This window comes from Musca autumnalis, unplaced genomic scaffold (assembly GCF_047663935.1).
Source record: "Musca autumnalis isolate F117 unplaced genomic scaffold, ASM4766393v1 scaffold_1, whole genome shotgun sequence".
Lineage (NCBI taxonomy): Eukaryota > Metazoa > Arthropoda > Insecta > Diptera > Muscidae > Musca > Musca autumnalis.
This window is the reverse complement of record NW_027411644.1, coordinates 66175080-66202396: the sequence shown is the minus strand read 5'-3', so window position 1 is coordinate 66202396 and position 27317 is coordinate 66175080. Positions and strand designations below refer to the sequence as shown.

The window sequence follows — 27317 nt, the reverse complement described above, 5'->3', positions numbered from 1 at the left end:
CAATGTTTGAGTAAAATTTTGTGTCATTTCTTGTAGAAGAACAATGAAAAATTTAAACTTGGCAGCACTTTGTCTTTTATTTATCTAACAGAAATGACACAAAACTTTTCTCAAACGTTGGATGTGTTTTCAGCTTTATTGTGTGACTTGGTCCTTAAGTCCCGGTCCACACTAGCGTGAATTTCATTAAAAAATTTCATGAAATTAGGTGTTCTTAAATCGAATTGCCCACTACAACAATTTTATGATTTTACTCTACTATGGACGTCGATCTAGAGACGCATAATTTCATATCAAAATTTCATTGAAATTACTGTAGTGTGGCCCGGGACTAAGGTGCAAACACAATGAAATATGCCGCTTACTTCACGCTCAATTCATGTAAAAGAATAAAGGGGAGGTACTACCTAATTAATTGTAATTGTGTTCGCACTTTTAGACCTAAAAATATCCAATTTTTTTCATGCACCAAAATAATTTGACTTTATTCACAAACAAGCTCCAACTATGTATGCACATAAACTAAATTAAACAATTATAAACAAATTCTACAAAAATAATTATTAAAACATAATAAACAGCATTTTAAAACAAATAAACCGCATGCTCACAACCCTTGTGTATGGGTCCAATACGGTCAGCAAATGTTTTACCATTAAATTGGAATTTGGTATAGGGCACCGAATTTAATGCCTTAAAACCCACCGCCTTGCCAACTTTTTGTGAAAAATTTGATGTCCATAGAACGGTTACAGCCTCAGGACGTCGATGACGCAACGATGGATGTATAAATTCCAATCCCTTGCCATCTTTAAGTTCTCGTGTCAATTCGATGGTATGTTTAGTGAGAACTTTTGCAATGCCCTTACAACCCCATTCGGGCAAAGTGGCCAGGAACATTAGTTCACAGGTACATTTGAAATTGAATTTGTCAAAAACATCATATTCCGCATCAACATCAATCATAAAATCCATTAGCGATTGTGCCTGTGGCGATTGGGCTTTTTCTTTGCGGAATTTCAAGAAGAAGACATCGTCGCCATTTTCGGGAATGAACTGAAAGTGACACACAAAAATGAAAATTATTAATTGAGATGAAAACAGTTAATGGCCATCCAGAAGAAATGCTAAACTATATCCGGGTAATGTGGTTGGACCCAAAATTCCAATTTGATTTCTAAGTGGCCAACTTGAATCGGTCCGGTACGCGTTCAAAAAAAACTTTTTAAGTGACGCCAAGTATTCCTCAAAAGTGTTCATGTGTTTGTTGTTTCAACGCATAACATGATACTCAACGGACCGACACTGGTTGGCCACTATAAATCAAATCGGATATTTGGTTCCAACCATATTTTCCATTGTACCGTTTAGCATTTCCACTTCAAGCTTACCTGAATTTTATTAAACGCCACCGAAATAGGTTTTCCACTAGCCTTCTCAATAGCTATCAATGATACACCATCTTGTGCGGTTATTTTACACAGCTCTCTCAACTCTTGACGGGCCTGAACATTTTCGGGTAGGTTTATTTCTGAACCAATGCTCACTGATTCGTACAAAAAGAAGGAACCATCCAATACCTATAAAGGAACAAAAAAATAGTTATTCGGCATTTGATTGAAACGTGTAAAGACCACAGAATGGCGTCTAAGGTGTCAGTTCCAAGTAGTCCCTTAATAATCGCGTCATGGTTTAATAAGAAAGGTTAGCCAAAGCTTTATGTCAATTTAAATTTTTTCATTCGAGTATGCCTAAAACTTCAAAACAATATAAACAAACTGTGTATGTATGTGTGGTGTTTGAATAATATGCCAAACAAGTTTAAAAACAATCGAATTCAATGATTTTTAAAATTGTTTTTAGACCATTTGTATGGAAGAAATTGGTAAGATTTGCATTGAAACAATCAGTTTATCATATTCACAACTCGATTATGTGGAGAAAACTTAACTCTTCATTCATTTTTCGCGTTTTTTAGAAAATGCTCAAAAAATGCATTGTAAACAAACCCACTTGTTGCTTTTATTTTGAAGTTTTAGGAATTCAAGAAAAACAAGGGTTCTATAGATTTTTTTCATTTAAATCTACCTCTTTACTTATACCATGAATCGCGTTAAAACTCCGGCACAATGGTTTCGTTGGATATCGCTTTAAAACAACCACATGCCAAGTTTTCGTTGAAAAATGTGTAAGTGATGCCAAGTTTGCTCTTGAAGTTTTTATGTGGTTGTTGTAACGTTGCGAGAGCTTTAAGCTGAAAACCCATTCAAAGTTTGAGTAAAGTTTTGTGTCATTTGTGGTAGAAGAATAAAGAAAATTTGAAACTTGGCAGCACTTTGCCTTTTGTTCATCTACCAGAAATGACACAAAACTTTACTCAAACGTTTAGAATAGCAAACTGATGAAAATAAAGTCATGCCAAGTTTTCCTTAAAGTTTTCATGTGGTTCTTGTAATGTGACTCAACGGATGGAGTGTGTTTGATCCCTATGGTGCTAACCGGTCGTTGTGAGTAGCGTCAAACTTTAAAATCAGCAACCACATAAAAAAATAAGAAGTGATTCCAAGTTTTATTTTGATAATGTCATGTGTTTGTCGTAGCGCGGCGCTCGACGGAGGCATTGTGCCGAAGCCTTAACACGCCCAAACAAGAACCATATAAAAATATCATTAATGATGCCAATTTTTTGAAGTTTATATGTGTTTGTTGTAACTCGACGATCAAAGAGCCGTTAAGGCCTAGGTACATAAGCTGCCTCGCCTGCTTGCCTTGCTTGCTTCTGATAAAAGAATAAAAAAGAAAAAGTTAACCTAGATCGAAATTGGCTCGGCTTCCTTTATTCTTTTATTTTTGTTATGTCAGAAATGAAGCAGAAAAGCAAGGCAAGCAGGCGAGGCAGCTTATATGCACCCAGGCCTTTAGTTCTTAATTGTAATTTCTGGTTTTGTGTAATTTCTGGTAGATGAATAAAAGACAAAGTGCTGCCAAGTCGCCGTACAACAACCACATGAAAAAAGTGTAAGTGATGCCAAGTTTTTTAAGCCCTCTGCACATACGGTCCGTTTAGTGACACGTTGGGACACGCGTTGTCCCAAAACAGTTAAATTATGTTTAACTTTAATGCGTCAGCCACATTGTTGTTTTTCAAAAAACTTGGCATCACTTACACGTTTTTCATGTGGTTGTTGTACCGCGACGCTCAACGTATCGTATGTGCCGAGCGCTTTACATTTATATACAAAAAATGGTGTTCTGCTATCAATTCCATTGCGAATACGTCAAATAAAAACTCACCCGAAATCCATTGGATTTAATTTGACTAATATGCAATGGAATTGACCATTTAAAATCACTGGATTTCTTAAATATAAACGTATAAATAAATTCTCACAAAGAAGTTTGACCCGATTAAAAAGCAATAATAACAAGTACGAAAGGCATTAAGTTCGGCCCGGCCGAACTTGTTATACCCTGCACCACGAGTTGTATTAAAGTAATGCTTGGTTTACATTTACGAAATCCACTCGATTTCAACTGTCAATTCCATTACATAAACGTCAAATGAAATCCTATGGATTTCAGATGAGTTTTCATTTGACGTATACGTAATGGAATTGACAGTTGAAATCGAGTGGATTTCGTAAATGTAAACCAAGCATAAAACTGAACTATAATGGGTACTTTACACGATATGTATTTTACATATGAGTTGTCACTTTGCGTATACATTTTGTATGGGAGAAGTGACAACTCATATGCAAAAAACATATCGTGTAAAGTACCCATTAGTTTGCTTTCGCTTATGAAGAAGACTAAATACCAAATTCCAGCAATTTCTGTAAAACAATGTGTCTAACTTTTAAAATGCCGAAATATGAAGGCATATGGTAACATGGGGCGCCTTCGCCACTGGAGCGGCTACGCCATCGCCGATTTTCTCGCAAACTATAAATGATAGAAAAAATCCGTTAAAAAGAAAATTGTGAGTTTAATGTAGATCTATCATCTCCCAAATGTCGGCAGTTGTGTCATAGGTATGATAGCGGACTCATGCGGTTTTGTGTTTTCAGGGTATTGGGAAAAATAATTATGGTAGTTATTTTTTGTGATATCTTCTTTACCTTTTGTGATATCAAAAACACATTTTATACCGTTAGAAGACAACTACTGCAGAATAAAAATCCCAATAATTCGCATGAAAAAAGCAATTGCAAATGTCAATATATTAATATTATGAAATATGTAAGGGGTGGGGCGCCTACGCCATGATAAGGACGTGGTGGGTTAATGTTAGAAATTTGTCATGTTTAACTTAAATTTTTTATACCATAGATATCCCACACTATAATGTGAAGTTGAAATCAAATATTATCCTAAACGTATCTTGTTTTAGTTATATTATAATTTTTGTACCTAAATTCAAGGTACCTACTTCAATTAACTGCTAGAATCGGTTATTTTTGGGAATTTGAAAATCATTTTTGATTATTCAATAGAAAGCATATTACTTTTTTGCATAATGTTGATACTTAAGGAAGAAGTGTGGTAAATTACAGTTTAGAGTCCGTTGGAGAATGTTCAATATCGATGGCGAAGCTGCCCCATGGGTGGGGAGGCTTCGCCACTTTTTAGACTTTTTGTAAATTCTCAAAAATAATATTTTAAAAACAAAATTATAACTATCTATATATCAAAACTTATAGTCAAGACATGGTAATATTTGTACCAAAAATAATATTTGAAAAAACTTTAACGATGTTGGTATGAGAACATTTTGAACAAAAACGTGGCGAAGGCGCCCCATGTTACCATATACTACCATGGCACAATTACCCAGGTAGTGGTATCACACCAGCTGTTCGAATATGAAATGTCAAATCCCTTTATAAAAAAATTATTTTTGTTGTAATTTCCCCAACAACATAAAGAAATTTTTGAAATAACATATTACAAATATGTCGATGCCACTACCTGGTCGATATGCCTTGGCGTATACCTATACCTACAAATTTCAGGTGGAAAGTTCTGCACCCCCGACGAAGACTAAATACCAAGTCTCAGCAATTTCGGTGGAATATTGAGACCAAAACCTACAAAATACCGAAAATAGGGGGGTACACTTCTAGACCAAAAAAAAAGGAGGTACACTTCTATGGGGGCAAAATGAAGTCCTGGACCTATACCTACAACTTTCAGGTGGAAAGTTTTGCACCCCCAACGAAGACTAAATAACAAATTTTTGCCATTTCGGTGGAATATTGAGACCACAACCTTCATATACCGAATACTGGGATGTGCCGTTCTATGGAGGTTATATGAAGGGGTAGACCTATACCGACATATTTTGAATACCCCCAACGAAGACTAAACAACAAATTTTTGCCATTTCGGTGGAATATTGAGACCACAACCTTCATATACCGAATACTGGGATGTGCCGTTCTATGGAGGTTATATGAAGGGGTAGACCTATACCGACATATTTTGAATACCCCCAACGAAGACTAAATACCAAATTTCAGCCATTTCGATGGATTATTGTGGGCATAGCCTTGAAAATACCGTAAATGGGGAGGTACCGTTCTATGGGGCCTATATTAAGGCGTGGACATGTACCGTCACATTTATGGGGGAAAGTTTTATACCACCAATGAAGACCAAATACCAAATTTCAGCCATTTTGGTGGATTATTGAGGCCACAACATTCAAAATATTGTAAATCGGGAGATACCGTTCTATGGTGGATATATGAGGGCGTGGACCTATACCGACAAATTTCATATGGAAAGTTTTATACACCAAATGAAGACTAAATACCAAATTTCAGCCATTTCGGTGGATTATTGAGGCCACAACATTCAAAATACCGTAAATCGGGAGATACCGTTCTATGGTGGATATATGAGGGCGTAGACCTATACCGACAAATTTCATATGGAAAGTTTTATACCCCAAATGAAGACTAAATACCAAATTTCAGCCATTTTGGTGGCGTACTTAATTTTGTTCTCCCTAATAACATCTGTCAGCTGTTGCACATCGTCAATGTAAACAATGTTCACAGTTGGATTGTTGTGTACAATGCATGAGTGTGCAACTGAATTATTTAAACTAAGTTTACAATTAACAATACGGAAGTCGGTCAGGCTATTAAACTTCTTATGCCCGTTTCTCTGCCCGTTTTGTTGAAATACTTATAACCGATTAATAAACAATTTTAACCAGAATTTGCTAGAATTCACAAGTTTTGTCACATTTTACATTTTTTCCTTTATACGTACCACAGTTTATACAGTTGGCCATTCAGAGTTCTGTTAACAACATTTGACAACAAACATAATAGATTGTTCATTATTGTGATTTGATTTCCTTTGTATTTTATGTATTTGACAGCAAACTAAATAGTCAGGGCTAACTAGTTTGGGCTGAATGGCCAACTGTATAAACTGTGATACGTACGGAACACACATATTCTCTGCTCGAAAACCTGTGCAACACTGGAAATGCAAATAACTTCTAATGGGCATTTTCTGAAAGTACATATGGAGACTACAAAAATCTTAATTGGGTTTTGTGTTCTTAGATCGGGTTTAGATTTTATGGCCTCATCTAAACAGACCTAAAATAAGCCTTTTTTCCAGTGATCGCACCTTTATCTCCGAAACTAAAAAGAATTTTGCTTTGCAGTCTTCAGCAATATTGTAGCCCTAAAGTAGTAGAACTTAAGTGTCAAACAGATGAACTAGGAAAAGCTGCATCTAGCGCATCAAACTCGTTTAAACATAGAAAAGTTTACATAATTTCTGAAATTCTTGTCAGTAACAACTAAACTGTTGGAAGTTGAAACAAGTAGCCATTCTAAAAATTGTCCAAATAATGTGACCATCAATTCTTCACAACATTCTGAAACTCTAAAATTGTTATTCCACGTTGTTTAAGGGGTATTTCATAACATACCTTTTACAAAACTACTTTCAAACAATTGGTTTGTTCCAGAACTGCAAGAATCTACTAATTTTTACTATTTTTTCCGATAACATAAAGGGAAAAATGCTATCGTAGTAAAAAATAGTAGCTTCTTGCAGGTTCTGGAACAGAGCAAATGTTCACATAGGCTGTATATTCTCATGTTGGGGATTTCAATGAATTATTGAAATATTTACCAAAGTGTTGTTGAAAAATTTGCTATAAACAAGGCGATAGAGGCATTTTACAACAATATAATGTTCTGAAAAGTTGTGTATTACATTCCAGAGAATATTTTCCCAAAAGGTAACATTAAGAAAAATTTAACGTTTTGGGAGATACGCTGCGAAATATACACAAACTATAGAATTTTTAGATATATTATAAAATTTGAGGCAAATATTTTTCCAAATATTTTCTTCTTGCTCTTATTTAAGTACAGTACACATTGTCAGTTTTGAATGACGATTTTTTGCAATTATCGATAACTTTCCAACCGTCCAGCAACCACAAAATATTTTGTGGTTGCATGATGAATGACAAAAATGAACGGCCACACTAGCAAGCAACAACAATGCTGTCATTCAAAACTGACAATGTGTACCCAGCTTTACAAGTTTGCTGCAGATGTCAAAACAAGATTCGTATTGGTTTCAGAGATATAGCCCCGATTTGTTTAAAAAATTCGATCTTTAACCATGTTTAGATGAGGCCATAAAAACCGAACCTGATCTAAGAAAACAAAACCCAAATATGGGTCTTGCCTATTGGTCCTCTACTTTCATAAAATTCTGGACAGAAGTTGTTTGCACGCGATTGCCTCAAAAATGTTGCACAGTGTAATGTTCTATTTTTGAAATTTTTTGACAAAGGTATAAACGAAAAACTGTCAAAATTAAAAAATAGTAGATTCTTGCAGGTTTTCAAACAGATTAGTAGTTTCTAATTTAATAATGTATTATTACTCACATTTAAAGACTCCTCCAATTTATCTTCAGTCAGTGATCTGATTTCAATCTGACCTAAAAAACAAATAACAAACAAAATTAACACGTTAATTTCATATTACTGTATATAAACTGGGATCGATTTATCTGTTAAGTTAATACCATCACAAATAGTGCTCCAGAGACGTCCATTTGTTGCTTGCATTGTTGACAAACTGTTAAATATTCAAGTTATTCTTTCTTCCAATAAATATGTACAAAAATTAAATAATAATTTATATTCCGTACGTATTAACGAAATTTTAAAGCGTCTGGGACTACCGGCAGTGAGAGACTGATAAACCAAACAATAAAAACAAAACTACAACATTTCAAAATCTCAATCTCTGTTTCCAGTCCCAATAAAGGCAGAATGAATGCTAGCACTCATCTACACTCATACATTTACAAACGAGACAATGACGTAGCAGGTAGTGTACCCAATGGGAAATGTAGTCGTGAAAGTGAGATTAAGTTGGAAACACGGCACAATGTGGTAGGTGTCCGATAAAGAAGAGGCGATAAATCATAATGGCTGTTCCAGAACGTGCAAGAATCTACAAATGTTTATTACAATAACAATTTTTCCTTTATGTTATAAAAATGTTATAAAAGTTAGTTAAAAGGAGAAAGTGAGAAAACTCACGGGAATTTACGTTCAGAATAACCCCCATTATATTCGATGTCTTGTCGAAAAATGTCTCCTATTAGGTGTTGATAGTCCCAATCAAATCTATTTACAATTGCTTTCTGGCTGATGCGTGTGGTTGATAAGATGTAATAATAGCGAAACATGACATTTTTATTGCCTGATAATGACCTGTGGTGTTTAGATAAAAGCCGCAAACATATCATATTTAGTTCTAACACTAATCTACTTGGTATTATATTTTAAAAAGTTATAGAAAAAATAACATTTTGTTACAATACAGTCAACCAAAAAAGTCTACATACACCCTATAAATCTCGGGTTTTATGGGTAAGGGATCATTTTTATGAAAATCCAAGTACATAGTTTTATCTCATATCCCTAATAAACAATATTACATACAACAAAAATATATTCCATAATACGAATAACGGTAAATTCTATAAAAACAAAAAAAATTAATAGGGAAAAAGTGTACATACACCCAATGCAATATTAAGATTACCGTAAAATTTATGGAATAAGCAATACAAATTTTACATTTTATTGTTTTATCGAATGTCTCGGGTAGTCTATGATATATTTTAGACACAATAGGAAAATATTTGTGGATTAATTGCCGTTATTTAATGCCAGACTTCGCGTATAGCTCGTTAAGGCGGACCCTTGCAGATTTCTTTGAGTTTTTCAGACTGGTAGTTTATGAAACCCTAGGAAATACAGTGGGACTAATTATTTTGAGACCCTAAAGCGCTTTGAAGTTGTTCTTATGGATAATATATGCTCCTGAGCTTCGATAAATATGTGAATTCCTGAGTTTTTTTATAAATTTTAAAGATTTCACAACATTCCAAGGAGCAAATTACATGCAGAAGCCTTCGAATTACCTTGTAATAAGGTCTGGTACAATCCTCGAGCATGCGTTGAATCAGCAAAGTAAAAGTATCCGACATTTGTTGCGCTTCAAGTGACCCTAACGGTCATAATACGAGGGCATACTAGTTAACAGTGTAAATTTCATACAAATTGCATGCATTCTTTGGTGGTGCTTTTATTTTGACGCTTTGGAAACTTTAGGAGCTGGTTTGGAGAATAATGTTGTACATTTCTGATTGAGTTAAGGTCCAAAAATGTATTACAAAGTAATTCCAAGGTTCTTGCTTGTAATTTGACCCTTGGAATGCTGTGAAAACTATAAAATTTATAAAAAAAAACTCAGGGATTCGCATATTTAGCGAAGCTCAGGAGCATAAATTATCCAAAAGAACAACTTCAAAGTGCTCTAGGATCTCAAAATAATTAGTCCCACTGTATTTGCTGGGGTTTCATAATCTATCAGACTGAAAAACTCAAAGAAATCTGCAAGGGTCCGCCTTTACGAGCTATACGCGAAGTCTGACCTTAAATAACGTCAATTAAAGGACAAATATGTTCCTATTTTGTCAAAAATATATCATAGACAACTAGAGACATTCGATAAAGCAATAAAATGTAAAATTTGTATTGCTTATTCCATAAATTTTACGGTAATCTTAATATTTCATTGGGTGTATGTACACTTTTTCTCTATTAATTTTTTAATGTTTATAGAATTTACCGTTATTTGTATTATGGAATATATTTTTGTTGTATGTAATATTGTTTATTAGGGATATGAAATAGATCTATGTACTTGGATTTTCATAAAAATGTTTCCTTACCCTTAAAACTCGAGATTTACAGGGTGTATGTAGACTTTTTTGGTTGACTGTATGTGATTCATGGAAAAATCTTCAAAAAAAAAAAAAAAAAAAAAAACAGGTACGAAAGGGCTGTATTCGGACGAATCCCTGAATAAAGTATATACTTTCTGTTTGTTTGCAGATGACCATAATGATAATTCCATTATTCTCGACACTCCGGACAAACCAAAAACATCTAAAAATTGAATTGGTAATAGACACCTCCGAATCTGAATGTAATGACGATGCAAATAATGAAACTGTCAATAATTTCACATTAAATGAAGCGGATATGCGTATGTCTTTCAGGAAAAAAACTCCAACACTGTGCTAGACATATGCTTCAAACAAAGAACATTTTGTTAAAAATTCACAGAAAATCAATCAAAGAAAAAATTACCATTTAGTTAAGCGATCCATTTTCGTTAATGTCAGACTTTCAACGGAAAGTTCAGAAAAAAAGGTTTAATAACTTACAGTACTACTACTGGATGAGCCGGGAGTGGAATATCTCACTAAATTTCTCTACCTGTCGCTAGCCACCGTCATTGTTCCCGAAGTCTGGAAAATGGGCAGGGTGGTCCCGCTACCGAAGCCAGGCAAAGGTGAATCTACTGGCCGATTTCGAATGAATTCTAATGATCCGTTCGATAGTCTTATGCCAGATTACAAACATTTCATTAACATGAAAATGAGTTTATAGGCATGAATGGGGGTGAAACTATGTACACTAGGTGCTGAAGCATAAATACTGAGGGTATAGTTACAAATAATTTTGAATGGAATTTTTCATATTCTGCCATAATGCGGCCCATACATTTACTGCCAAACTGCTACTGCCGATGAACCCCTTGTGAACGTACATAAAATATTTCTCTCAAACAATATTTATTATTTACAAAAACAGTTTTTTGATTATCATTGTAAAGGCGCCGAAATTGCGTTTCGAAAAAGATAAGAAATAAAACACGAACGTTTTAGTTTTCAAATAATAAAAGCAGAAGCTTTATTGAGTAAATAATAAATATAAAATTAACTAAAGGGAAAAGTAGCAAGGCGAACAGATTACCTGTGTTACGGATGGCGATCGAAAACGAAGAGTCAATAATAATGCCGAAAGGTCTCGAAGGCGCAAAAACAACACTCGTTAGAAAACTCCTAGATGACATATCAATGTTGTAACAAAAAGGGAGTAGGCCGTTTTCTAACGAGTATGCAAATTAAACACAATAAAAATAGTGCGAAAAGCGTGCATTTCCAAACAATGCAAATTTAACTGAAATATATTAATTCTTACTTATCATCATTTTCAAAATCAAAATGGTCTTGATTTCAATACTGCATAAAATATTCACATATACATTCACAAAAACTTCAAAATTTACTTTACAATAAGCATTGCTGTTTGTTGTAATTATAAAATAAAATAATAAATTAAAATAATAATACAATAAATTATATTCAAATCAACGGAAAAAGCTAAATTTAATTTTAACGAAGAAGTGAATTTTAATAATAAATTATAAATCTTATATTCAAATCAACGGAAAAAGTTAAATTTAATTTTAACGAAGAAGTGAATTTTCATTTTTCAACATGAAAGAAAAGAGTACCATTGAAAAAGAATCACGAAGGATCCGTACACAGTTCCGGAAAAAAGTTGTTATGGCAAAAGCTTTACGGTCTAGGGAACAATATGCGAAGGAAGTGAATGTGTTGGGTACCCCTCCTATGAATATTGTTGAGCAGTGGTACCCAAGAAGGCCCATGCGATATGGTGACTCAACGCGTATTCATCAGGGATGTCAACTGTCCCGAGGTAAAAATCGCTACAGCCACATACGCACCATAGGTCTGTAGCGTTTTTTACCTTAAAACAGTTGACATTCCTGCTTAAACAGTGGTTTTTGTACGTCAAAAATCACCACAAGTAGCGGGAAAACCACCAAGTTGGCACCCCTGGTATTCATTCATTTCAACTAAAAGCGAGGAAGAAAAGGTATGTGTCCTATCGTTTGATGCATTAAATATAAATGAAGTGTCCTGCCAATACGTGTTCCTTTTAACGGGGTTGAAATCCAAATGGACGATTTACATAGGGAACCGAAACGCGTTCGAATTCTGGAAGGTACATGCCATCGGCAGCGCAATATTTACGATGCAGCAGAAAGCATCGGGGTAGTAATTGTTGCAAACGTCTGCGATGCAATGCAGATACACGTTGGCATGGTACCAAATTATTGTTCTGCTAACTTCTATTATAGAGGAAAAATATCGATGTTTGATATCATCCATTTAATAGTTAACATGGTTGCAAAATTCACGACTGGGAAGGTGAAATATAATAAATCCGTTCTTCCTTTTCAATATATCCAGAAAGCAACCGGAATAACAGATAAGTTTGTAGAAGCATATTCGTATGGAACTTTTTCATTTCAAAAGTACGAGAAGATGTTCAATAAACAATTTGTAGATACAGTTAGGCAAGAAATGTATTGCAAAAACCAAAATTGTAGAAAATTTCATATTAATTGTTCGTTTATGGCAACAAATTTTGTAAAAACTATACGGTTTTTTGTACAAATCTCTTGCTATAGGTCCTTACAACAATATTCCATCAAAATATGCAAAGGTTATTTGCGATTTATAACAAATACGGTCAAAAATAAGAATTAACTACTATTTGGGGGTGACAATAAAAGTATTGCAACGGGAAAATCAGTACTATAAAACTATAAAATTTTTGCAAATTTTTGCGGTCATTATGCATTTTTATGACTTTTGCGGCTAATAATAGACTAACAGTATTGAATGTAATAAAGTTCAGTGATAAAAAATGCGGTCATGGAGGGTCTTCAGACAGGTAAAAAACGCATGGGACCATATTGACAATAAATAATGACGAATCGGCCACAGGCAAGTATGCCAAGAATGAATATTTGACTCAATATGTATTGTAGGATAATGGAACAATGCAATACAGTCCGATTTTGGCTTTGAGAACATCGAAATACCTTTGGAAAGTATATGGAAAAAATTGACACCAGTGTAGTATTTTGAAACGACCTACGACAGAGCACTATTTCGTCTCCAAAATGGTATTGATATGATTTAATTTTTACTAAGTGGATAGATATTATCCTCTGCTATCATAATAAATCCAAAATATTGCGCCAAATCCAATAAAACCCATTAAATATGGAAATTAAACCGCTACTGGAGAAGCTGGAATACCGAATATTTGGGTACTATACTCTTTACCATGGAAAATAGTACGCGAAATTGGGTTCAAGAATATAATAATGATTGGGAAGACATCCCCACTGACATCATTAAGAAATTTTTATAAGCATTAGTCTGAAAGTCAGAAAAATCGATCCCGAAAGCTCAAACAAAGTCAACTACTACCATTACAAAGGCCAAATAATGGCATGTTAATCTTATCTGTCTAAATTACCGATGTAATATAACAACACAAAACTCTTAAATAGATCGAGCCAACATCCTGATATCAACCCTCATAAAATGTTTGGGTCCATTTTAACAAAAAAACTCCAAAAACGTCCTCCAACGAAGGATCAAAATTTACTAAAAAATTGGGGAACCAGTATCCTTAAAGTGGAACATACCCAGCCTTAATTTTTGGTTTAACTAAGCTCATTAATGCTCCAATGAATGTCCAAAGTGGATAGACAACTTATTAAGGAACACACCTTTGGTAATTCTCGAAGAAACCATCGATTTGGTAATTTTTGCAATACTTTTATTGTCGCCCCCAAATAGTAGTTAATTCTTATTTTTGACCGTATTTGTTATAAATCGCAAATAACCTTTGCATATTTTGACGGAATATTGTTGTAAGGACCTATAGCAAGAGATTTGTACAAAAAACCGTATAGTTTTTACATAATTTGTTGCCATAAACGAACAATTAATATGAAATTTTCTACAATTTTGGTTTTTGCAATACATTTCTTGCCTAACTGTATATTTCAAAAAAAGTCGGAGGCGGAAAAAAGTAACCATGCCTTGGCCAACTTGTCCAAATTCGTTTCGATGACAACGAAATTGATGAAAATAATAAAAGTAGGAGGAACCCTAGAAGCCAAAAAAAAGTAATCGCTGATTACAAAGCAATGCTCGAAAAAATGGATTTTGTGAATAGGGGCCTCTTATACGCTACACTAACGGCGTTAGAGGAAATAATAGAAGTGCACGGAAATATATACAGTGAATCACAGTCAAAAGTATCCACTTCAGTTTCGTTCATTAAAACTGCGATTGCTAAGAATTGGTTAATGATAGCGATTTCATTCCTTTTTATATTTTTACATTATTGTCTTAACTTAAATATAATAAAATAAAATTAACGAAATTTCAGGTAAATTTAGATAAGAAAATAAAAATGGTTAAACAACATCGATTTCTACCTCACAGTGAAAAGTATGCACTCTAAAAATTTTATGAAACAAAAAGGATTTCTTAGGAGTTTAGCACTTGGTATGACATCCTTTGTTATCCTTTACAGCTTTTAGCCTTTTTGGCAAAGATTTAACTAAGTTTTCGGAGCAAGATATCGAAATTTTTCCCCATTCTTCTTGCAAGGCATATTTTAGGGTTCCTATACTTTAGATGTTACGATTTTTTATATTTGTCTCCAAAATACTCCATAAATTATCTATAGGATTCAAATCCGGGGATCGGGGAGGTGTTGGAATCACTTTTGGACAGTTACATAGCATCCAATTTGGAAAAATATGTGATTTGTGCTCGGGCTCATATATTGATAAAATTGGAATGTTGTCCCAAATCCCATTTTTCAGCGCCTCAATTTCAAATTATCCTTTCAGAATGTTTAAATAATACATCTTATTCTTAACTACTTCGATAAAGACACGATTTCCTACACCGGAAGCACTCATACAACGCCATACCACAACAGAGTCTCCTCGGTGATTTACTTTTGAAATTTTGTGTTTGGGTTCCAAGGCGGTATTTGTCCTATGACATACCTTAATTGGTCCATATGACCAAAACAGGCTGCCAATGAAAGCAATGAAGACAACTTTAACCTGTTTTGGTCATATGGACCAATTAAGGTATGCCATAGGGCTAATACCACCTTGGACCCCAAACACACAATTTCAAAAGTAAAGCACAGAGGAGACTCTGTTGTGGTATGGCGTTGTATAGTGCTTCCGGTGTAGGAAATCGTGTCTTTATCGAAGTAATTAAAAATAAGATGTATTATTTAAACATTCTGAAAGGATAATTTGAAATTTAGGCGCTGAAAAAATGGGATTTGGAACAACATTCCAATTTTATCAATATATGAGCCCTAGCACAAATCACATACAGTATGCAAAGTTCATATTCGTACACCCATAAAAATTAATAAAATCGTTATTAATTCCATATTTTATGTGCAAATATGAAATAATTGATAGGAATTACCATAACGAAGAAAGATTTAAGAATAACAAAACAAGAAGAATGGGGAAAAATTCCGATATCTTGCCCCGAAAACTTAGTTAAATCTTTGCCAAAAAGGCTAAAAGCTGTAAAGGATAACAAGGGATGTCATACCAAGTGCTAAACCCCTAAGTCCCGGGCCACACTACAGTAATTTCATTGAAATTTTGATATGAAATTATGCGTCTCTAGATCAAACCCGTTCGTTGGTATTGATATGGTTAAGAAGTTTTTCGGCAAATCACACACACGCGACCCGAACGCAAAGTATGAGAGCAAATGTTTTGATTTTTTTACTTCAGTCTTGTACTGAATGTCATGCAAGCAGGTTGATGCCGCTTTATGTGTTTTTTTGGGTACACTGAAAAGATTTTGCAGTTGTACAGCAAATATGTGGAGGGAAGAATTGAAAATGATTTTTTGTTTTGTATTAATATTTTTAATGACGCAGAATGCCTCGTCTGCAATGCAACAATAAAAAATGTATATCCATCTTACCTTAGGCGTCATTATAATACGCATACAAAATAGCATTTAATGACGGGAAATGTGAGAAAAAAATAATATGCCAGCTTAAAGATAATTTAACAAATAAAAATAATAGGTGTCTTAATATTATAAAAGACAAAGGCAATTATGATAATGACACAATCAAGGCCTCCTATTAGATTGCTTTGGAATTGGCCAAGAAATGTAGACCTTTTGAAGATGGGGGGTTTTTCAAGGAAGTTTTTATGTCAGTATTACCTTTTTTTGGAGATACTGGTAGAAAAATGGAAGACATTTTCAAAGAGGTGCCTTTATCTCGGTCCACAATAGTCCGCCACACCGAGTCAGTAGGGAAATTCATTCATGAAACAAAGAAGAGGATTCGAAATGCGGTATATGTATCTGTTTGCTTTGATGAAAGCACTGATATAAGGGACACAAGTCAAATGCTAATTTATATTAGAACCGTAGACAATTTGTTCAATGCATTTGAAGAAATTTTAAAGTTGACCCTAATGTAAAAATGAAAAAAGAACGAAATCGCTATCATTCATTAACTCTTAGCAATCGCAGTTTTAATAAAAGAAACTGAAGTGGATACTTTTGACTGTGATTCACTGTATATTATTTTTAATTTTAGTCATACAAAGCGAACGCGCCAACAATATATTTTTTCTATTTGAAAATTTTGCCTTTTTAGGCGAAGATCATTTTTAGTATTAATTTTTTTTTTTAATTTATTAATCGAGCTTTTTTATGATCTATAATGCAAATGAAAAAGGAAAGCCGACGATTCGAACCCACACAACGACCACTATGTTTGGCTCTGAACGCTAACACGCCGTGACAACTTTTTTCCTGTGTTTTTCATTTCATACTCAAAATGAAAATCATCACCCTGTTCTGTTCTGTCAGTGTAATTTTACCCACACATAAACAATTTAAGCGCTCGCTCTTCTTGGTCGGCTATGCTCTAGATCGACTTCCATAGTAGAGTAAAATCATAAAATTGCTGTAGTGGGGAATTCGATTTAAGAACACCTAATTTCATGAAATTTTTTAATGAAATTCACGCTAGTGTGGACCCGGGCTAAAAAACCTTTTGGTTTCATGAAACTTTTAGAGTGCATACTTTTCACTGTGAGGTAGAAATCGATGTTATTTAATCATTTTTATTTTTTTATCTAAATTTACCTGAATTTCGTTAATTTTATTTTATTATATTTAAGTAAGACACTAATGTAACAATATAAAAAAGAATGAAATCGCTCTCATTAATTAACTCTTAGAAATCGCAGTTTTAATGAAAGAAAGTGAAGTGGATACTTTTGATTGTGATTCGCTGTACATCCGTACGTAAAGGATGTACATCGTTTTGTTTTTCTCTGAGTGTACATTATTTACGCACTGAACGTACACTCCATTACTATGCGTCTATCAATTCAAAGTGAATGCAGCCTTATGATCAGCTGCATAGCACAATCATACAGGTACCCCCCCCCCCCCCCATGTCTCCTTCGTAAAACTATGTTTACATTTACGAAATCCACTCGATTTCAACTGTCAATTCCTTTGCGTATACGTCAAATGAAAACTCAACTGAAATCGATTCGATTTCATTTGACGTTTGAGCAATGGAATTGACAGTTGAAATCGAGTGGATTTCGTAAATGTAAATATATTATAAGATGATCCGTGTCTACATTATGCCGGTCCCTGTTTTCGCAAAAGAGGTACTGGCGATTACTGTTACAGTTTCCAATACCTTACATCTATATAATGAGGATATCGTCGTAAGATGGAACAAGCTTAGTTTGGGCTTGGAAACGTGTATTTTATCCACAAAAAAAGGTGTCGTTGTAGAGTCCCAAGAGTTATCTGGGCTTATCTTTTCTTTACCAACCCATATCAGAAAATTATGAAAAAATTACCGCAGATAGTGCTTTTTATCCAGATTCCAACCATGTATTGCTTTTGTTGCGGAAATGTATACTTCCCGAGATATGGGCCTCCAAAGTTCCACAAAGGCCCCAGTATAAAATGTTGGCAAACCACCGCAGAAAATTATGAAACAATTACAACAGATAGTGCTTTTTATCCCGATTCCAACCATGTATTGCCTTTGTTGCGGAAATGTATACTTCCCGAGATATAGGCCTCCAAAGTTCCACAACGGTCCTAGTCTAAAATGTTGGCAAACCACCACAGAAAATTATTAAAATATTACCACAGATAGTACTTTTTACACCGAATCCAACGAAAATATTTAATTTAAAAGAAAACTTTGTTCCCATTCCCGAGATTTGCACCTGTCCATAGGAGAAAGTCTTAAATCCCGCTCTTTAGAGAAAAATAGGTTAGGGCCTTTGTGGATCTTTTGAGGCCCATATCTCGGGAAGTATAGATTTCCGCAACAAAAACAATACATCGTTGGAATCGGGATAAAAAGCACTATCTGTGGCAAGTGTTTTCAATTGTTTGTTCTGCGAGGTTTTGCCAAAGTTATAGGTTAGGGCCTTCGCGGATCTTTGGAGGCCCATATCTCGGGAAGTATACATTTCCACAACAAAAGCAATACATGGTTGGAATCGGGATAAAAAACACTATCTGTGGTAATTATTTCATAATTTTCTGCGGTGGGTCGGTAAAGGAAAGGAGTTCCGTTATCTGTAGTAAATATAACAACATGATCCCGGATCCCCTCCAAAAATTTAGTCTGGCGGAAACACAAATCAGTGACATCACTTTTAACATATTTTAGTGTCCGTTTTGATAAATTCTATTAGGGGGTACCAAGACTTTTGTGGTGTCGAAATATCAACCTTTTTCGGTTTTGGCGTAATGAATCCTTTCGAAACTTTAATAAAGGACTGATGTAGCGAACAGCCCAACATTGTTACAATTTATATCTTTCTTTTATCATCGTGTTTTTACATCGATTAAAAAAAATATTCTAGGGGTACGAAGACATTTGTGGCACACTGTATGTATAGGCAATTGTCTGCAAATAGCCAGGACGTCTTTAAATGACTCCTGGATGATATTTCTGTTGAAAGTGGGTGTGTGTGTGTAAAGCCTATAGGCACCTCTAAATCACCATTTAGACTACGTACCCAATAACATAGAGCTGAGCTTTCATCGCCGTTTTCGCTCGTGACTTGGTCGAACATTAAAATGCACCTTCTTTGAACAAAAGGTATTGTTTGTAACCAATTGGTCAAAACGAATATTGTTTGGTCATTGTTACCAACAAATTGAAAATCCTCGAACATATATATGTAAAATTCTTTAGAAAAAAATAAATATTTCCCATAATAAAATGCCTTCCTCAGCAGTGTATGGCACTTGTGATGTGCCGCAAATAATTCTGGCGAAAATTATGCTTCGATTGCTCGCATCATCGCTGGGTATAAGGGCTCTCTACATTTCTATTTTCAAATTCTGAATCTCTTGTCGCAGATGTCTGTTTTCGTTTTGAAGTTGTGTTATAGCTATCTTCAAGTTCACAATTTCATTTTCTAATTTTTGTTCTCTAGTGTTAGTAGTGTTAGTTGAAATTTCAACTGCATTGTCTAAATTGCCATTTGCATCTGTTTGATTCTCGTCTAAAGAGACAAACCATCCTGCAAATCTTCCTGTGAATGCCAATTTGAATAATTTTGAAGCGTAGTGTCAGTTATAGAATTTTCATCATTTGCTAAAATTATTATTATTATTATATATATATATATATATATATATATATATATATTAAATATGTTTATTTGCTACAATAAAAGAATATTTCCTATGTTCCAGAACCTCCAGAAGCTACTAATTTACTACGATAACAATTTGCCCTTTATGTAAAAATTACAGCCTGTTTCTGTATGTCGAAAGAAACACGTCCAAACTCTTGTGTGTTTTTCAAATTTTTTTGTTTTCAAGCAAAAGTAAAGGTAAAACTATTTCGAAAACTAAAGTTCGGAGTTCGGGCGTGTTTCATTCCCACACATTCTTCTTTCGACATACAGTAGACTACATAGTAGATTCTTGCAGTTCTGGAACAGACATATAATAAAAGAATATTTCAGTTCGGGGTTCTGGAACTAACTTACACAACTTATTTCTCTTCGGAGGCAAAATTGTAGGGATTGCATTTGAACGCAAAGCATTTCTTTTAAGATGCTGCATCTAGAGTGTCCAAAAAACCGGTTTTTCCAAACAAAACGGTTTTCGGTTAACCGAAATTTTCAGTTTTTCCAAAAACCGGTTTTCGGTTTTCAAAAATTTTCAAAACCGGTTAACCGGTTTAAACCGGTTTTGTAAAATAGGTACAAAATTGCTCATAATTGATAAATATTTGATTAAAAATGTGCGGCAAGGGGTAAATTAAGTATAACTAATTCGTTATAATATAATTATCTGATAATATCCTTGTTATTTAACATTCAACCTTAAAGTGGAGACAGCAAACATAAGTCAGAAATTGTGCTCTAAGAATAGTAAAAGCCCTTACAAATATACGATTGTGTACCAAAGGAATTAAATTTACATTTTATTAAGTCTGGATCTCCTTCTTGTGTTGAGAACCTCAAATTATCGTGCCGGAATCAAAATGTACTTTGTTATTGTTACCCTTTACATCCTTAAATTCGACAAGTTCTTAGTTTACTGTACTAATTCAAAAACGTATGAATAATGTCATTCAAACAACCGTGTGATATTACGTATACGCAGTTTTTCATAGATCGTTCAATTGAACTATATTGGAGTTGTGCCATTTTACACAAAATATTTTTCAAGTTTAAAGGTATCTGACATTTATAATTTAGCCGTACCTTTTGTTAGTTAGTTTTAGTTTACTTTCAAGAATACAATTGTAATGAAATTTTAAAAATATTACTACTTTTTTAAAACCGGTTAACCGACACAAATAACCGGTTTTTTCGGTTAACCGAAAATGACGTTTTTGGCGAAAACCGGTTTCGGTTTTGTAACTCAAAACCGATTAACCGGTTAACCGGTTTCGGTTTTGGACACCCTAGCTGCATCTCCTTGGTGAAATGTCTGGAACAAATGAAATGGTTTGTCCCTTCCAAACCAAATAATTCAAACATCATGTCCTTCCACGCATGTTTCACACTGCCTAGGAAGTCGCAAGTATATCATCTTTTCACTTCCCCATTTATACAATTTGGAATGCAGCAATTTCTTGGGCTTGGCATCTTGATGTGGGATGATGAGGGCTGTTCCAATTGGACGAACGTTCGATGGACGATTTAATTTCATTAATTTCGCTTTTCGTAATAATTACTTATTTTTTATTTTTAATTCCATTTATTTCCATTTATATTTAAATTTTAATTTAGTGGTGTTTTACATTTATGTTACAAAAAAGCAACCCTGTGTGTGAAATTTACGAATATCATGGTATAATAAAGAGGTATGCTTGGTTTACATTTACGAAATCCACTCGATTTCAATTGTCAAATCCATAGGTTAAACGTCAAATGAAATCCAGATGAGATTTCATTTGACGTTTGAGCTATGGAATTGACAGTTGAAATCGAGTGGATTTCGTAAATGTAAACTTAGCAGTAGATTTAAATGAAAAAATCTATAAAACCCTTGTTTTTCCTGAATTAATAAATAATATGTGCAATATTGGAGATTTTCCTTACGCGATTTACTCTGTGCGTCCACACCAGCAAAAATGTAAAAAACTACGTCTCCACATTGCCTCCGTGGGTAGATATGGACTATTTTTATTTCGTGTCATATGACATTTACATATAGTGTAAACTACCCCTTAATTTCAAATCTTCTTCTTCTTTCTAAACAAACAAAACAATTCTCTGTTTCATATTCCTCCTCTCTCCTCTCATTCGTAAAAGTAATCGGTAACCTATTCGTAAAAATTTCACTGTCCTCCTATTCCTTCATTCGTAAAAATGTAATCGGGTAATCTTCTGATTTGTTCTGATTCTTCTTCAGTTTTGTTTTGTTCTCTTATTCATATCAAATAAAATTGCAAAAAACAATTACAACAAAGTGTGAAATATATACTAAATACTGTCCATTAATATAAAAAATAAGTATAATTTAATAGTCAAACTTTTTGCATCTTCGTTCAAAAATCGAGTTACTATGACGACATAAAACAAAGACCACGGAGGACATCTAAAACAGGTAAGTGGTTGCTTTGTTTCCTCCCTGATTTACACAACATTACAACATTTTTCCTGTTTCCTTTTCTTTACAGACCAAAGAAAAACACGTCATTGTTTAGAACTAAGCTACGCAATAACGAATACAAAGGAAACAAACGAATACAATTAAACGACTCAAGCAAACATCATGTTCATTTTGGATAAAATCCTGCCTTATATTTTCGTTTATATACGTCCATTTATAAAATGGTTTCTACACACATTTACACGTCTCAGTGAATTGCAGAGGATTTGTTACGGTGCTCGTTCTGGCTCAAGCCGTACACGACAAGTGGAACGTTCGTTGTATTTATCAAAAAAGCGAGAAATTAAGCAACTGCTGAGGGAACTGGATGAAGCTGCTGAATATTGTAGCCGTGAGGAGCTGATGCAATTTCCCGTCAAAGCTGTGGCCGTTGTGCAGCGTGTTAAACGTATAAAACCAAGGATACATCCGGGTAAGGTTCATAGATTTGTTTTTTTAGTTTTGGAAATACACTTTCAATATTTTTAGAGAAGAACGTAAGGTTATCTTTACTACGACCACAAGGAAGACTTATGGAAGATATTTTATAAATGGTCATATAGGGAACATTCGTTAACATATGGTTAACGAGAAGACCATTTAGTATTTTATAGGAGCATCTTTTGATATTCTAGTGGAAAGCCTTGAGTCTTCTATAGAAGACCTTGTGACCTTCCATAAGTATAGATTGTGGCCTTCCATAAGAGGATCTTGTAACCTTCCATAAGTATAGATTGTGGCCTTCTATAAGCAGACCTTGTGGCCTTCTATAAGCAGACCTTGTGGCCTTCTATAAGAATTCCTTGTGGCCTTCTATAAGAATACCTTCTTGTGGTCTTCTATAGAAGACCTTGTGGTTTTCTAAAAGAAGACCTTGTGGTTTTCTAAAAGAAGATCTTGTGGTCTTCTAAAAGATGACCTTGTGGCCTTCTATAAAAATACCATCTTGTGGTCTTCTATAAGAAGACCTTCTTGTGGTCTTCTATAGAAGACCTTGTGACCTTCCATAAGTATACATTGTGGCTTCTATAGGAAGACCTTGTGGACTTCTCTAAGAACAACTAAGAAAACCCTTTGGTCTTCTATGGAAGAACAAGAACAAATTGTATTCTTGTCAAAGAAGACCTTCTGGTCATCTATAGGGAGACCCTGTGGTCTTCTATAGGAGAACAACAACAAATTGTATTCTTGGCCTTCTATAGGGAGACTTTGTGGTCGTCCCATAGGTGTCTCCTCTTTTCCTTTCGAAAATCTGTCATTAATGTCCTAGTAAATATTTTCAGATTTTGGTGGTTTGTTTGGAGCGTGTGTCCTTCACATATGGAGCTATAAACATTTGATGCATGAAGTTGAAAGGTTACGAGCCGAAATGTACGATTCCGAAAACTTAGAACATGAACAAAAACTTTTGGAATTATGGAGACGTCTTATGCCCGAAGAAGAGTTAAATGGCCGTATCTCAAAACAGTGGCAGGATATTGGTTTTCAGGTAAGTATGACGACATAAATTCGAAAAAATCTGATAATCATTTTTTTTCTACTCTTAGGGGGATGATCCCAAAACCGATTTTCGTGGCATGGGTATGTTGGGTTTGGAGAATTTACTCTTCTTTGCCCGTGAATATAAAGAAGCTGCCCACCACGTCCTTTTACACTCACGTCATCCCAAGCTGGGTTATACATTTGCCATTGTTGGCATTAACCTAACTGCCATGGCATATCGCCTCCTAAAGAATGGTGATGCTAAAACACATTTCTATAATTTGGCCCAAGCCATAAAGCGGCCATGTTCTCTGACGCATTTCCATAAACTCTATTGTTATTTGTTGTTTGAATTCGATCGCTTTTGGTTGGAATCAGAACCAACCAACATTATGGATTTTCGTGAAATCTATCAAAATTTTGAAATAACCATAATTGAAGCACTGCAAAGGGACACCACAATTTTTAAGACAAATTTAGTTGTTGAAGATGTTTAGAAAATACTCGAAATAATTTAAGTTTCCATTTTGTTATATTTTTTTTTTTTTGTTGCACATGTTTTCTTCCTTTTTAGGGAGACCATTATTGATATTGTATTTGAAGAGAGACCACACACTAAATAAATGTAATTTTTATTAATATTAGATAAAAAGTGTATGTATTTTGTAATTCGATTGAATAAAATTTTTGTCATTCCTTTTTTTTTGGAAAAGAAATGTGAGAGGAATTTGGGTTGGTTGTTGCATGAAAACAATTCTTTAAAAAATGGTCTGTTCATGGATGAACAATTTTATTTAAAAAATCCACGAGTTATGGTCTGTTCATGGATGAAAAATTTTATTTAAAAAATCTAGGAGTTATGGTCTGTTCATGGATGAAAAATTTTATTTAAAAAATCCACGAGTTATGGTCTGTTCATGGATGAAAAATTTTATTTAAAAAATCCAGGAGTTATGGTCTGTTCATGGATAAAAAATTTTATTTAAAAAATCCAGGAGTTATGGTCTGTTCATGGATGAAAAATTTTATTTAAAAAATCCAGGAGTTATGGTCTGTTCATGGATAAAAAATTTTATTTAAAAAATCCAGGAGTTATGGTTTGTTCATGGATGAAAAATTTTATTTAAAAAAATCCACGAGTTATGGTCTGTTCATGGATGAAAAATTTTATTTAAAAAAATCCAGGATTTATGGCCTGTTCATGGATGAAAAATTTTATTTAAAAAATCCACGAGTTATGGTCTGTTCATCCAGGAGTTATGGTCTGTTCATGGATGAAAAATTTTATTTAAAAAATCCACGAGTTATGGTCTGTTCATGGATGAAAAATTTTATTTAAAAAATCCACGAGTTATGGTCTGTTCATGGATGAAAAATTTTATTTAAAAAATCCACGAGTTATGGTCTGTTCATGGATGAAAAATTTTATTTAAAAAATCCACGAGTTTCATTTAAAAAATCCACGAGTTATGGTCTGTTCATGGATGAAAAATTTTATTTAAAAAATCCAGGATTTATGGCCTGTTCATGGATGAAAAATTTTATTTAAAAAATCCACGAGTTATGGTCTGTTCATGGATAAAAAATTTTATTTAAAAAATCCAAGAGTTATGGTCTGTTCATGGATGAAAAATTTTATTTAAAAAATCCGCGAGTTATGGTCTGTTCATGGATGAAAAATTTTATTTAAAAAATCCACGAGTTATGGTCTGTTCATGGATGAAAAATTTTATTTAAAAAATCCGCGAGTTATGGTCTGTTCATGGATGAAAAATTTTATTTAAAAAATCCACGAGTTATGGTCTGTTCATGGATGAAAAATTTTATTTAAAAAATCCACGAGTTATGGACTGTTCATGGATGAAAAATTTTATTTAAAAAATCCACGAGTTATGGTCTGTTCATGGATGAAAAATTTTATTTAAAAAATCCACGAGTTTTATTTAAAAAATCCGCGAGTTATGGTCTGTTCATGGATGAAAAATTTTATTTAAAAAATCCAGGAGTTATGGTCTGTTCATGGATAAAAAATTTTATTTAAAAAATCCAGGAGTTATGGTCTGTTCATGGATGGAAAATTTTATTTAAAAAAATCCACGAGTTGTGGTCTGTTCATGGATGAAAAATTTTATTTAAAAAATCCAGGATTTATGGCCTGTTCATGGATGAAAAATTTTATTTAAAAAATCCACGAGTTATGGTCTGTTCATCCAGGAGTTATGGTCTGTTCATGGATGAAAAATTTTATTTAAAAAATCCGCGAGTTATGGTCTGTTCATGGATGAAAAATTTTATTTAAAAAATCCGCGAGTTATGGTCTGTTCATGGATGAAAAATTTTATTTAAAAAATCCACGAGTTATGGTCTGTTCATGGATGAAAAATTTTATTTAAAAAATCCGCGAGTTATGGTCTGTTCATGGATGAAAAATTTTATTTAAAAAATCCACGAGTTATGGTCTGTTCATGGATGAAAAATTTTATTTAAAAAATCCACGAGTTATGGTCTGTTCATGGATGAAAAATTTTATTTAAAAAATCCACGAGTTTTATTTAAAAAATCCACGAGTTATGGTCTGTTCATGGATGAAAAATTTTATTTAAAAAATCCACGAGTTATGGTCTGTTCATGGATGAAAAATTTTATTTAAACAAGTTAAAAAGTATCAGTCGGCTTTGCCGACAGAGATATACCCTCAGCCTGTGCAAATTGAAACACTTTTTTCACAAAAAAAAACTTATGTATTTAGGGGGTTTCAAAATTTTGGTCGTATGAACCGACAAAAATGTTGATTAGGATTAAAGTTCAAAAATTTTGCGGAAAAGGTACTTAAAGGAATGGACCGACATAGACCATGAGGGTGCCATTGGGGGTTTTTACACCCTTCGGACTGTTTTCTCAAGCAGTATGGACGTGCCCCTGAAACAACTTTTACCATCGTAATTGAGGCAGCGAATGTAAGTTGCTTCAACAAAAATCAAGTGATTTATTAGCAGGTCTTAAAGTGAACTTATCCAAAATTTTGTGTGGGAGGTACGGGATGGAGTGGATATTTGTCCACTCCATATTCCATATTCGAACCTGATCTATATCTGGTAGATATTATGAGAATGTGTAAAGTATGGACCAAATCGGTCACTCCCATCAAGAGTTATCGTGCGCACAATTTTTCCGAATATTTTTGAACTTTTGTGGGGTAGGTACCTGAAGGAGTGGACCGATATGGCTTATCTACGAACTTAAACTAAGTTTGGAAACAATATTACGAAGGCCAAATTTTGGCCGGAATAGGCATTCTCGTTCGATAATTATCTTGCGCTTCCCATAAACATGGT

The 27317-nt window shown here is 34.0% G+C and overlaps 2 protein-coding genes across 2 annotated transcripts; one reads left to right on the top strand and one right to left on the bottom strand.

The window, feature by feature from the left end:
* Positions 1 to 455: 455 nt before the first annotated feature.
* Positions 456 to 8329, bottom strand: LOC141390596 (uncharacterized). The gene is made up of 4 exons (XM_073963547.1): positions 8077 to 8329; positions 7937 to 7989; positions 1392 to 1580; positions 456 to 1056 (listed from the first exon to the last, which is right to left on the bottom strand). Exons 1-4 carry the CDS (start codon positions 8117 to 8119, stop codon positions 586 to 588), a joined length of 756 nt encoding a protein of 251 aa, XP_073819648.1. The 5' UTR covers positions 8120 to 8329; the 3' UTR covers positions 456 to 585.
* A 13859-nt stretch (positions 8330 to 22188) lies between these two features.
* LOC141400602 (ELMO domain-containing protein 2) lies at positions 22189 to 24698 on the top strand. Its single transcript, XM_073979888.1, has 4 exons — positions 22189 to 22455; positions 22529 to 22933; positions 23784 to 23989; positions 24048 to 24698. Exons 2-4 carry the CDS (start codon positions 22624 to 22626, stop codon positions 24477 to 24479), a joined length of 948 nt encoding a protein of 315 aa, XP_073835989.1. The 5' UTR covers positions 22189 to 22455; positions 22529 to 22623; the 3' UTR covers positions 24480 to 24698.
* Positions 24699 to 27317: the final 2619 nt, after the last annotated feature.